Source organism: Myotis nattereri (genome assembly GCF_964212035.1).
Source record: "Myotis nattereri genome assembly, chromosome: 10".
Lineage (NCBI taxonomy): Eukaryota > Metazoa > Chordata > Mammalia > Chiroptera > Vespertilionidae > Myotis > Myotis nattereri.
In genome coordinates, this window is record NC_138085.1 from 23,380,058 (window position 1) to 23,394,466 (window position 14,409).

The 14,409-nt window shown below is 42.1% G+C and overlaps 1 protein-coding gene across 4 annotated transcripts in view; it reads left to right on the forward strand.

Annotated features, from left to right (window-relative positions):
* The window catches only part of NPHP1 (nephrocystin 1), an 81,441-nt gene that overhangs the window by 13,914 nt on the left and 53,118 nt on the right, over positions 1–14,409 (forward strand). For 3 of the 4 annotated variants that reach the window (XM_081100891.1, XM_081100892.1, XM_081100893.1), the window contains 6 exons: positions 3,280–3,381; positions 7,019–7,119; positions 7,683–7,725; positions 8,778–8,874; positions 10,156–10,250; positions 12,174–12,302. In XM_081100891.1, the coding sequence (XP_080957017.1) occupies positions 3,280–3,381; positions 7,019–7,119; positions 7,683–7,725; positions 8,778–8,874; positions 10,156–10,250; positions 12,174–12,302 (567 nt within the window). The remainder of the gene's footprint in view (positions 1–3,279; positions 3,382–7,018; positions 7,120–7,682; positions 7,726–8,777; positions 8,875–10,155; positions 10,251–12,173; positions 12,303–14,409) is intronic. The other variant, XM_081100890.1, reaches the window with a different exon arrangement.

A 14,409-nucleotide genomic window follows, 5' to 3' on the forward strand; every position in this document is an offset into this window, starting at 1 on the left:
CTGCAGGTTGACGCTTTACCCACTGAGCCAAACCAGCTAGGGCTATTTCTAGTTATTTTTTTTGGATGCAGTTGTAAATGGGATTATTTTCTTAGTTGACCTTTCTGATAGTTCATTATCTTATCTATATATATATAAAAGCCCAGCGGGGTCTCTAGTCCTATATAATAAAAGGGGAATATGCAAATTGACCGAACGGTGGAATGACCAGTCACTGTGATGCACACTGACCACCAGGGGGCAGATGCTCAATGCAGGAGCTGCCCCCTGGTGGTCAGTGCACTCCCACAGCGCTGCTTAGCCAGAAGCTGGGCTCAGGCGGACGAGTGCAGCACTGGTGGCAGGAGCCTCTCCCACCTCCATGGTAGCACTAAGGAAGGAGCAGCGAGCGAGCAGTAAGGATCAGTGAGCAGGCAGGTGATAAGGAGCGAGGGATCCCGGACTGTGAGAGGGATGTCCGACTGCTGGCTTAGGCCTGATTCCCGCAGGAAGCAGGCTTAAGCCAGCAGGCAGACATCCGGGAGGGGTCCCAAACTGCAAGAGGGCACAGGCCAGGCTGAGGGACCCCCGCAGTGCATGATTTTTTTTTTTAATATTTTTTTATTGATTAAGATATTACATATGTGTACCCTCTAACCCCCCCCCCCCCCCCGCTCATCCCCTCACCCCCCCGTTGTCCGTGTCCATTGGTTAGGCCTATATGCTTGCATATAAGTCCTTTGGTTGATCCTTCCCCCTTGCCCCCACCCTCCCCTACCTTCCCTCCAAGGCCCGACAGTCCAATCAAAGCCTCTCCGTCTCTGGATCAGTCCTTGTTCATCAGTTTATGTTGTTCATTATATTCCACAAATAAGTGAGATCTTGTGGTATTTATCCGCTCTCCAGTTCCATCGATGCTGTGGCAAATGGTAAGAGTTCCCTTCTTCCTCTTCTTAAAGAATACCTTTCAGCATTTCATATAATGCTGGTTTGGTGGTGATGAACTCCTTTAGCCTTTTCTTATCCGTGAAGCTCTTTATCTGACCTTCCATTCTGAATGATAGCTTTGCTGGATAAAGTAATCTTGGTTGCAGGTTCTTGCTATTCATCTCTTTGAATATTTCTTGCCACTCTCTTCTGGCCTGCATGGTTTCTGTTGAGAAATCAGCTGACAGTCGGATGGGTACTCCCTTGTAGGTAACTGACTGTCTTTCTCTTGCTGCTTTTAAGATTCTCTCTTTATCTTTTGCTCTTGGCATTTTAATTATGATGTGTCTTGGTGTGGTCCTCTTTGGATTCCTTTTGTTTGGGGTTCTCTGCGCTTCCTAGACTTGTAAGTCCATTTCTTTCACCAGGAGGGGGAAGTTTTCTGTCATTATTTCTTCAAAAAGGTTTTCAATATCTTGCCCTCTCTCTCCTTCTGGTACCCCTATAATTCTGATGTTGGTACGCTTGAAGTTGTCCCAGAGGTTCCTTACACTATCTTCATATTTTTTGAATCTCTTTTCTTTTTTCTTTTTCGGTTGGGTATTTTTTGTTTCTTTGTATTTCAAATCTTTGACTTGATTCTTGGGATCCTCTTGTCTGCTGTTGGATCTCTGTAAATTATTCTTTATTTCAGTCAGTGTATGCTTAATTTCTAGTTGGTCCTTTTTCATGTCCTCCATGGTCTCACTATACTCCTTGAGGGATTCATTAAATTTATCGGCGGTTTCCATAAAATTCTTGACAAAAATTATAAACGTGGCCTTGAACTCTATGTCCGGTCGTCTGCCCTCCTCCGTTTCTGCCAATTGTGACCTGTTTCTTTGTCTCCGCATTTTGGCTGCTTCCCTGTGTTGATAGAGTGGCCCTGCGCGCCAGGTGTCCTGTAGGGCCCAGTGGCTCAGCCTCCCCAGTTACCTGGGGTGGACACTCTTGGTGCACTCTTGGTGCCTTATTTGTTGTAGGATCACTGGGAGGAATTGACCTCCAGGCCAATTGGCTGTGGGAAGCAGCTGTGTCTGAAGTGGGAGAATGGTCCCCCTCTGACCACTGGGTACAGTGGCTCCTGGGTCTAAGGAGGTGCTAATTCAGCCCCTGCCTGAGGCCACACAGCCGGAGGAGCCACGAAGAGGCTCAGCTGTGAAGCAATGCAAGCTGCTGCGGGGCCTTGGGCCTTCTCTTGGAAGTTCCGGGTCTGCTTGGCTGGGCTGTAGTTAGGTACATTCACATGCAAAAGCCTCTGCTGCAGCCTGGGTGGGGCGGGGTCTCAGGGAGTCAAAAGGGCGGAGAAAGAAGCTATGGCTGATTCTCCGCGCCCGGAGTCGCGCGTCTCAGTGTCCCGGTAACGGCTGCAAGCACCTCTGAGGGAAATCCGCCCTCAAGTTCGCCCGCTGCCGCCTGACAGAGCAGCCTCTCCCCATATGAGTCCTGGGTCCCCAGAGACTTCCCAGAACCGGAGTTCAGAGCAGTCGGGAGCTTGTGATTCAAAAAGACAGCCGCGTCCTCAGGTGCCACCCCCTTCCCGCGCGCGCGAGCCGCCGCCGTACCTCTGCACTCAGCCTCCGCAGCTCCTCTGGCTCTCAGCGTGCTTTTTTTTTCTTCTAGTTGTAGAAATTACACTCAGCCAGCCTTCCTGTTGTTCTGGATGATGTTTGCTCCATCCTTTGGGATATTTTTCAAATGTTGTGGGAAGCGACTATTTCCCGGTGTTTATCTATGCCGCCATCTTAGTTTCTCCCCCGCAGTGCATGATTTTCATACACTGGGCCTCTAGTTGGTGTATAAAAATACAACTGATTTCTGAATATTTATTTTGTGTCCTGCTACTTTACTGAATTAATTTATCAGTTCTAGTAGTTTTATGATAGAATCTTAGGGTTCTCTGTATACAATATCATGTCATCTGCAAATAATGCCAGTTTTCCTTTTTCCTTTACAATTTGGATGCCTTTTATTTCTTCTGGTCCGATTGCTGTGGCTAGGACTTCCATGTTGAATAAGTGTGGTAAAAGTGCACATCCCTGTCTTGTTCCTGATCTTAAGGGAAATGCTTTTAGTTTTTCCCATTGAGTATGATGTTGGCTGTGAGTTTGCCGTGTCTGATCTTATGTTGAGATATGCTCCCTCTATTCCCACTTTGCTGAGAGTTTTTATCATAAATGGGAGCTGGATTTTGTCACATGCTTTTCCTGCATCTATTGATATGACCATATGATTTTTATCCTTCATTATATTTTAAAAAATAGTTTTAATGTTAGTAATTCATATTTTAAGAGCAAAATTTAATTTAAAAATTTTACTTTGTTTTTCTTTAAGAAAGGGGAAATTCTCCTTATAATTGAAAAACACCCTGATGGTTGGTGGATGGCTAAAAATGCCAAAGGAAACAAAGGTCTCGTTCCCAGAACCTACCTGGAGGTTAGTATTTGTTGCTTATTCTTTCCTTTTCCTCCTTCAACACCTTTTCGCCTTTTTTTTATATATATATATTTTATTGATTTTTTACAGAGAGGAAGGGAGAGAGATAGAGAGCTAGAAACATCGATGAGAGAGAAACATCGATCAGCTGCCTCCTGCACATCTCCCACTGGGGATGTGCCCGCAACCCAGGCACATGCCCTTGACCGGAATCGAATCTGGGACCTTTCAGTCCGCAAGCCGACGCTCTATCCACTGAGCCAAACCGGTTTCGGCACCTTTTCACTTTTCATAAAAGTTAAGCTGTATTCTTGGATCAACTGACTATTAAATGACTTGAGGTATAGAATTTGCTTTAATTCTGAGGGACAAAGCATGGAGAAATACTGTGTGTTAACAGTCCTGGGACCTGTGAGTGTTCTCATGCAGGTGAGCCCTCCAATGTCACCTCATAATAAAGATGCTGTATGGGTTCGTGCTGATCATAAAAATTAATAGGTGTTTATTATTTGTTGTAAAGCAAAGCCACAGTTAACTTTGTGTTTACTTCCACACATATATGATCCCAACTAGGATATGAACATACTCTATATTCATGTTTGTGACCTATTGTTTTCCATATTTCATGAAATAGCATGGTCATTTTCTGTGACAATACATATAGATAATCTATTGCGATCAGTGCTGTTTAATAGAAACCGAATATAAACTATAAATATCATTAAAATTTTTCTAGTAACCACACTGACTTGTCTTTTCCCCCCTGACACCACTTCTAACCAACTGTGTGGTTTTTCTCTGACACCGAATATGTGTTGTTTTCCACACCAATTGTCTGAAACCAACCAGGTGTCCAACAGTTCAATTCAGTTCTGACACTAACTCCTGGAGTTAGCAGACCCCACAAGTTAAGGGCTTTAGCAGACCGCACAAGTTAAGAGTTCGGCCCGCAAATTGCCCGATTTCAGATGCCAGTCTCAAGTCCTGGGAGCCTCCTGTATTTGAGTGACAGCTATAAACTCAGGGGTTCCCACAGCCCTTCTCAGGTTTGTGAATTTGCTAGAGGGACTCACATACCTCAGGAAAACACCTTACTTGTGTTCATTAGGCTATTATGAAGGACCTGACTCAGGAAGAGGTGCCCAGGGTGTGGGAGGCGGAGGGAGTAGGACCTGGGACTTCCATGCCCGCTCTGTGTGCCACTCCCCCCAGCACTTGGACGTGGTCACAGCCTGGAAGCTCCCTAAGCCCTGTCCTTTAGGGGTTTATAGAAGTTTCATTATGTGGACATGAGATTAAAGCCTTGGCCGTTGGGGACCGAATTCTCTCCCCAGCTCCTTTCCCCTTCCTGAATGGGGGAGGGTGCGGTGAAAGTTCCAGTCCTCTAATCACAGGGTTGGTTTCTCTGGCAAACAGCACCCCCTCCCATCACCGCATTAGCATAGACTCAAGTACAATTATGAAGAACAGGACACTTCTGTCAGTCAAGACATTCCAAGGGTTTTAGGAACTCTTGCCAAGAACTGGGAATAAAGACCAAATATATGTTTTTCATTATACCACATATTTTAAAAAGTAAAAAAGAAACAGGTGACATGATTTTTAATAATATATTTTATATTATTCAACATATCAAAAATATTACCATTTCAACATCTGATCAATAGTAAAAAATTATTTTTTATGCTAAGTTCGAATTCCTGTGTGTATTTTACACTTAAATAGCGCATCTCATTTTTTTTTTTAAATATATTTTATTGATTTTTTACAGAGAGGAAGGGAGAGGGATAGAGAGCTAGAAACATCAATGAGAGAGAAACATCGATCAGCTGCCTCCTGCACATCCCCCACTGGGGAAGTGCCCACAACCCAGGTACATGCCCTTGACCGGAATCGAACCCGGGACCCTTCAGTCCGCAGGCCGACTCTCTGTCCACTGAGCCAAACCGGTCTCGGCAGCGCATCTCATTTTGGAGGAGTTGCAGCAGCCACAGGAGGCGAGTGGCTGTCCCTATCCCACAATGGGTCTGGCTCATCTTTTTGGTGGCAGCACAGTCTTCCAGCTCCACAGGTGGACATTCAGGTTGTTTCTGTCTATCACAGCGATTAATTTTGTGGTGAAGAAGCTATGGTTAGCTTCCATTATAAGTTACAAGAGATCCCCAAATAGTGGCTTAAATTAGGTAGAAGCAGATTTCTCTCGTGCTTGGCAGAAGGTGGAGGTAGCAGTCAAAGGGTGCTGAGGCCCATCGAATGTTTCCCTCTGGGCAGGTGGGGGCAGCTCTCTCAGGGGTATCTCTGTAGCTTAAGTTGGCTGCTAGATCTTTTAACAGTTCCTAACAGCAAAAGAGAAGGAAAGGGAACAAGATGTCAAAACGCCCAAACTTCCATCTTTTTAAGACGGTTTCCTGGATGTTACTCAAAAAACTTCCAATTATATTAGTTCTTTTCAACGTCTAATGGCAAGAAGGGCTTGGAAACGTAGTCTCTTTGCCGGCTCTTGCTGAAGGGAGGGATTCTGTCAGAAAGGAGGAGGTAGAGGTTCAGCTGCAGACCCCCACAGCCTCTGTGACGCTCCGCCTGTCAGGCGAGTTTGTAGACTCCCTCCTTGCCCCCTGGTAGAGCCCGCTGCTCAGTGCTGGGTCAGAGGTTTGCACCTTTACATTTGGACTGAATTTGCCGTTTTGTCTTTCAGAAAGTTAGGCCTACTTGTTCCCCACCCCAGTGTCAAGAAAACATGCTTCCCCACACATTTTCAGTCATAGCCATCATCAGTCTTCCTGCCAATGTGATGGCAAAAAAGGCTTGTGATTGTTTTTTAAAATATATTTTTATTGATTTCAGAGAGGAAAGAAGAGGGAGGGAGAGACAGAAACATCAGTGATAAGAGAGAATCATTGATCAGCTGCCTCCTGCATGCCCCCTACTGGGTATTGCCTGCAACCCGGGCATGTGCCCTGACTGGTAATCGAATTGTGACTTCCTGGTTCATAGGTAGATGCTCAACCACTGAGCCACACCAGCAGTGGTTGTTTTCATTTGCATTCATGGGCCTGAGCTTCATGTCACATGCTTTATGACCATTTCTGTTTCTTCTTTGTAAATTGCCTTTTCAGTTCTTTTGACCATTTTTATAAGGGGTTTTTAAAACTCTTATTGATTTATTGGCATTTTTGTAATATTTTAATAATAAGGATATTAACTCTTGAAAATTTGTGACAGATGTTTTCTTTGTTGACTTTCACCTACGTTTATTTTTTATGTAGCTAAGTCTGTCAGTGTTTCTTTTCATGTATGATTTCTGGTTTGGGCATCGTAATTGGAAATGGCTTCCCATCTCAGGATTATTTTCTTCTCATGCTGTTCGAGTTCTTTTGTTTGTACCTTTACTTCCTTTTTTTTATTTGAATAAATTCTATCTGGAATGCATTTTGATTAAACGTTCTCTCTACCTCTATCCTTGTAATTTTCCAAATAGTAAAATGATCAACTACATATTGAAATCTTCTTACCACTGACTTTTTTATATGCCCCTCATGTAAATTCGCATCTACACTCAAGTCTCTTTGAAAGTCATTTTATTGGTTGATTTTTGCACTAGGTAAGAAAAGTGCCTTATATTTCCCTCATTTTTCAGCCCCATCATCAAGAAGAAGGCCACGAGTCATGTGAAGAAGGCAGTGAAGGCGATGTGGAGGTGGCGGAAGAGAGAGCAGAGGGAGCACAAGTTGAGCATAGGTACCAAGGCCTGAGGGGATATCAAAGTAAAATAGATGAAAGGTTTGGGAAACTTTGTTTATTTTTATCATTGTAAATAATTCAGGATTTTTTTGGTGAGAGACAACTTGCAGTTTGTGAACAGTGCTTTTCATATTACTGTTTGCTTAAAGATCATTGCTATTTTAATTTTGTGATTATTCTTTCTTGGTTTCATCTGGATACTGTTAGGTTTTCAGAACTTACTGACAGCCCTGGCTGGGTAGCTCAGTTGGTTACAGCATCGTCTGATAGGCCAAGGTTGTGGGTTCAGTCCCTGGTAGGGGCACATACAAGAAGCAACCAATGAATGCATAAATAAGTGGAACAACAAATTGATATTTCTCTCTCCCTTTCTCCCTCTCTCTTTCCTCTCCCTAAAAAACAAACAAACACACCCCAAAACCTTTTCTCTCACAGTTTTGGAAAAGGAAAAAAAGGACTTACTGATAGTTATGTACTTTGTTCTTTGATTAATGAAGTTTCCTAACCAAGTGAATAAGCGTGACCTGTCTGTGCGTTCATGGTGCTGTTTTGTCTTCCAGAACTGATTCTCACTGGAGTGCTGTCCAAAAAGCTCTCTCAGAGGTTGGTACCGCCTGTCTTGTCAATGATGCCTCACTCTGTTACCTACTAGTCCTGCTAGAGTTCAGATGCACAACAGGATGGGGCTTTGGAAGAGAGCGCTGGATGTGAGACAGGGTGCAGGCCTGGGCGGAGCAGAAACACGCACTTCTGGTTATCGAGCCTGCGCGCCAAGCAGCATTTCCCGTCAGGTCTCTTCTGTAGGAAGAGTAACCTCTCTCACTGCTTCTGCCCGCATTTTCTTTTTTTTCTTCTTAAATATATTTTATTGATTTTTTACAGAGAGGAGGGGAGAGGGATAGAGAGTTAGAAACATCGATGAGAGAGAAACATCGATCAGCTGCCTCTTGCACGCCCCCTACTGGGGATGTGCCCACAACCAAGGTACATGCCCTTGACTGGAATCGAACCTGGGACCCTTGAGTCCACAGGCTGACGCTCTATCCGCTGAACCAAACCGGTTAGGGCTTCTGCCTGCATTTTCTATCATTTAGGTAAAGACTGCTGTTAAATTTTAGTTAATAGGAAAAATTCCAGAAACCTCCAAAAGTAAGAAATTATTCATAATCTTATCACTTAAAAAATTACATAGCAAAATGAAAATTCACTCCCCCCATAAATAACCACCATTAACAGTTTAGGAATTATTCTTTCTGACTTTTTACCCTGGGTCTTACATGGACATGCTTGTGAGTGTGTGTGTGATATATATATATATATATAGCCATTGTCAGTGCATATGAGTTAATGATATTAGCTCATCTGTTACATGGCAGTACACTGTGGGGCGGGACAGGAGGGGGACGTTTTGATGAGGGTTGTATGTGCAGGAGCACAGGGCTCAGCCCACTGGGCACAACCTGAGGCTTAGGTCCTTGGGAGATGCCAGGATTCAGTAAAGGCTCCTCGTGGGAATTTGGGGTAAATTGCTGTATTTGTTCACTAACATCTGTACCCTGAGCTTTCCTTTCTGGGCTGCAGTTGCTATAATGATAACGACAATACTGTAGAGGTGAGGGAAACGTGAATGAAAACAGTGAATCAATTGTTTTTAGCATCTTCAGCAGACAAACACTGTTGATGTGCTGACCACGATGGGAGCCATTCCTGCTGGGTTCAGGCCATCCACGCTCTTCCAGCTGCTGGAGGAAGGTAACAGTCCGGGGTCTCTCAGTGCCACAGACCTTAGTTAAACTTTATGTCTGACTTCTTGTTTTAGCCCAAACAAGTTGCTTAAAAAGATGGTGAACCTCACATCTCATTGGTGCTCACTCATCTTTTCCTCATCTTTCCCGTGACAGTGGAGGAAGGACCCCTTATGCAATCAGAGGCCAGCCTGTCTTCCTATACTCTGGGCTCCAGAAACATGGCTCTTAATTGTCAGCCCCTCCCTGTATCTTCAGCTGGGCCCACCACTCCTTCCCTCATCAGTAACACTGGCAAGCCTAGTCCCTCCCGCCTCTGAGAACCAGCCTCTCCAGTCTTGTCCCTTTCCAGGCCAAGCCTCCCTTTCTCTGCTTTTCTTCACAGCAAAACTTTTCCAAAGAGTTTCCTTCATTCGTCTTTTCTGTTGTCTTACTTATGCTTGGATTTCCCTGTACTTGGCAACATTTGTCCATAAGAACATTTTATTTTATTTTTAAAAAAATATTTTTATTGGTTTCAAAGAGGAAGGAAAGGGAGAGAAAGATAGGAACATCAATGATGAGAGAGAATCATTGATCGGCTGCCTCCTGCACACCCTCTACTGGGGATTGAGCCCACAACCTGGGCATGTGCCCTGACCAGGAATCAAAACACGACCTTCGGGTTCATAGGTCAACACTCAACCACTGAGTCACGCTGGCTGGGAATCTACTTAATTTTTAAATGGTTTTCCCCACTCAGCTGTAAATGCATGAGGGCAGGGCCACATTTCTCTGTCCTCATTTGGATTTCCAGGTACTAGCATAGCACCTGGCACAGAGTAGGAAGTCAAAGATGATTTCTCCAATGAATACATGATTTTGTAATAAGTGTTCTTTATGACTAAAATTTGGGAGAATAGTATCAAAATGGTTTTGTGTTAAGAAGTAACAGTAATGATTACATATTTTTCTAAATTTCCAAAAAAATATTTACAGATTTCTTGAATCTTACAAAAATATTTGAATGGATCATTTTCATCACAAGCCATCTTATTGGCCTAAGAGGCTTTCAGATATTTCTTGAAGCTGCTTGGTGATCAGCTCTTATGTGTTTCTGTTTTTATGTTTCCTCTATTGTTTGTCTGTAAACCCCGATTGGTGCCTCTGTCTTAGGAAGCCCATTCCCAGGAAGCAGCTGGCCTTTTGGATGTCTGTTTCTTAAGTTTATAGCATAGAGTAATGGACTTTTGGCTTTGAATTTAGTTCCTTTATTTGTAAGGCAATAAATAAAACATTATTTTTTCAGGGAATCAATTTCGAGCAAGTTACTTCTTACAGCCCGAGCTCACTCCTTCACAGCTGGCCTTCAGGGATCTCCTGTGGGATGCTAAGACAGGCACTGTAAGTGTAGCTACTAAGTTACAACCTTTCCAGATGTGTCCTGGTTACAAGTTTACCAACAACATGTAAATTGATTAATGCATTATGGAAAACAAAGAAATTGTTTCTGTTCTGTGATTTTGAAATACTCAATGAGTTTCATAACTAAGACAAAACTTGGGTTTGTGATTTATTTTGTTTCTCTTCTCCACAGCTCTCTTCTCCCATTGTTACAAAGGAAACAGTACCTATCTCAGTCATATTCTCTGCCTCAATTTCTCATCTATAAAAAGGGAATAATAGCAATACTTGCCACATAGGGTTATTGTGAGAATTATGTGTGTGAAGGGCAGAGAATAGTGCCTGGATCATGATGATAACTCAGGAAATGTTAGGCAGTATCACCATCATCATCATCATCATCATCATCATCATCATCATTTGTGGGGAAGCACTGGACTTGGTTGGAAAGTCTGTAAGGAGGACTCTCTGAAAGGTCGGGGGCCTCTAAGGGACCTTGCCGAAGGTGGCAGCCCTTGCCTTGACTTTTGCAAACAAGTCTGAGACCCCAGTGTTTACTGAAATCTTTATGTTTCGTCTTCAGATGTCCTTGCTTAAAGGACACTGCAGATGCATATATCTTCTCAAGGCTACTTACCCTACTAATAGTATCTAGAAGTTAATTTTAGGTCAAACTGTTGCTACAATAAAAGCCTAAGGAGGCAGGTGAATGGGGCTGTTGGGTTCCTATAGCCAAGCAATCCCTTAGCCCTCTTTTTCACAGAAACGTGTGTCAGAGTAATCATTCATCCGTTGCTCAGGGTCTGCTGGTCAGCCTCAGCAATTATTATTAATATTATGTTAATTAAGTAAGACTGAGTACTTTCTGATTATACTTTTTTTTGGGATTCCTTAGAGTAAAGGATTCCTGTATCCCCAGTTGAAGTAGGAAACACTCTTCATTTCATTGTACTCTCCAACTCTTTAGCAGATCTACACCATGTTGGAGTGCATCACTCCCCTTCCTATTTAACTTCCACTTTTTCCTCTTCCTGCCCCAGGGCCTCAAGGAGTGAACAGACCTACTGTGGTCAGGTGTGGAGAGGAGTAGTGCAGAATTTTAGTGCTGCTTTTCCTCTCAACCAGAGTATTGCCTGGAACCTTCTTTGTATTAAATATCTCTTATTGCAAGTCAACAAAGATGTCGTATTTGGTGTGTTTAGTGTACTAGTACTGGAATACTGGGATAAATGGCATTTCATTTTATGAATTTTACACCCTGCTCTCATTTCTTAAAATGAAAAGGTGAGGCTTTTAGATGTTGCCTTATTTTATCAATGATATAAGTATTTTAAATGGAAGGACCATGATCATAAGGCAGAAAGTTAAGAATGGAAGATGTTCTTAAATTAGAAACCAGATGAAATTTGTTTATGGACATTCTGAACTGTACCTGTGAAGGTGAACCAAGCAGTCATATCCCATAGTCAGTGACTTCTCTCTGTCAAAACATCTGTTTAAGAAGCCAAGGAACAATGTAGCTAAGTGCTTAGAATTAAACCAAGAGGACCTGGCTGGAAGCTACACATGCTGTGACCGTCTGCCCTCACCCCCATTGTGGAGGAGTGGCTGTGTGAATAAGCTCATACATCTTACCTGATTGTATGGCAGTTCCTCCCCATCACAGTTTTATACATTTCCACCAAAGTGCAAATAATTCAAATATAAATCGTCATAAAAAATGTACCTAAAATTTTGACTTAAATTAATCATACTATTGACAGTCTTCTTGTGGGTGCATATTTGTTTGTAAAAGTCTTCCTTTTGTTATTTGTACATTATTCTTATGTATATTTTCTTACATATTTATAAAAGATGCTTTGAAAATTACTTTGTCTTTTTAGTCACAAAAGTAAACCTTTTCATAACTAATTTTTCTTTTAGATTAGGTCAAGAGCAAGTCGTGTTTCCTTGATCCTGACCCTCTGGAGCTGTAAAATGATTCCTGTGCCGGGAGTGAGCATCCAGCTCCTCAGCAGACACGTGCGCCTCTGTCTGTTTGATGGCAGTAAGGTGAGCTTACTGCAGAGCACGGGGCTTCACGTCAGGATGGAAAACATTTTGTTAGTCAACACGTTAAACACGTCCTGGCGGGGGTCTGTCTGTCTCTGTGTCTGTTTCTTTATATGTGCATGTGTATGTGTATGTATAGGCATGTGTATATACATATAAAGTAATATGTGGCAGAGTGCAACTACATGGGTTTTGATGACATGGGCTTCACTCTGGCTCTTTCAGTGGCCAGATGTGTGATGTTGGCTAATCGTCATAGTTAAAGCCTTTCAGCCATAGATTTTTCACCTACAAAAAGGTACTGGTGCTTGCCTTCTAGTATTGTATAACTCAATACTTAGGCGCACAGAGTTGCATTTCTGTCAAACGCACATTCCTGTGTAACCCTCACCCCCATCAGGAAGTGGAGCATTACCTCCCCTTATGGAGCTTCCTTGTGTTCTTTTCCACTTGATTCCTCCCTGATTCCTAGGAGAATATTTTTTATCCAGTACCAAACAAAGAATCTGAATGACTCCTAAAAAAGTAATTGATTTGGCCCTGGCTGGGTGGCTCAGTTGGTTGGAGCGCTGTCCCATACACCAAAAGGTTGCAGGTTTGATTCCTGGTCAAGACACATACCTAGGTTGTGGGTTCGATCCCTGGTTGGGCTGTGTATGGGAGGTAACTGATTGATGTTTCTCTCGCACATCAAAGTTTCTCTATCTCTCCCTTCCTCTCTCTAAAATTAATAAAAACATATTCTCGGGTGAGGATTAAAAAAATTGATTTGTTTGTGAGACAGTATCTTTAAATGATGCTCAGGTGGATGTGTATAGCTTTTAAAAAATATATATATTTTTTATTGGTTTTAGAGAGGAAGCGAAGAAGTAGAAAGAGATAGAAACATCAATGATGAGAGAGAATCATTGATCAGCTGCTTCCTGCATGCCCCCTACTGGGGATTGAGCCTGCAACTGGGCATGTGCCCTGATCAGGAATCCAACCGTGAATTGGTTCAGAGGTTGATGCTCAACCACTGAGCCACACCGGCTGGGCTGGAAATGTATAGCTTTGATTGATATACTACTAGATAAGAAGAAAGATTTAAAATTGGTGCTCTAAACTAACTCAAGAGGCTAGAAAAGGAAGAGTGAGTTAAACCAGAAGAAAGCAGAATGGAGGAAATAATCAAGGTAGGAATAGTAATTAATGAAATGGAAAACAGATGAATAAAAGAGAAAATCAGAAAAGGCAAAAGTTTATTCTTTGAAAAGATTAGTAAAATTGAGAGATGCCTAACTAGTAAGACTGATTAAGAAAGTTTAAAAAGGGAGAAAGAAAACAAATGATCAATATTTGACATGAAAATGGCACCTCATCACAGATCCCCCAGACATTAAAAGGATAGTAAGGGGATATTATAAACATTTTTATGCCAATAAATTTGATAATTTATATACATCAGTTCCCTGAAAAACCACAATATACTGAAACTGACATAAGAAAAAAATAGAACATTTAAATAACCTTTGTTAAAAAAATTGAAACTGTAATTAAAAATCTTCCAACAAAGAAAACCCTAGGCTTAGATGGCTTCACTGGTGAATTCCTCCAAACATTTGAGGAAGAAATAATTCCAATAGTACACAAATTCTTCCAAAGATGAAAAGGAAATCTCCCCACTCATTTTGTAGGGCCAGGAAAAATGTGATGCCAAAATACTATAGGACATTACAAGAGAAAAATGATAAGAGCAGTGTCCCTCATGAATATAAAATCTAAAATCCTAAACAAAATATTAGCACATTGGGGAATATTGAACTTGAATTTCAGGAATTCAAATTATGCACCTGTGTAACCAACATTTGACATTTAAATTCAGATCATTGTAATTTTCCATATTAACAGAACTAAAGAATTACTAAAGAAGAACTATAGATGTAGAAAAAGTATTTGACCAATTTCAAAACCCATTCATGATTTTAAAAAAAATCCCAACACACTAGGAACAAAAGAGAATGCCCTCAAATTGGTAAAGGGCAACTAGAAAACTAAAGCTAGCATCATCATCCTTAATGATGGAATGTTGAACACTTGTCCCCTAAGATCATGAACAAGTCAAGGA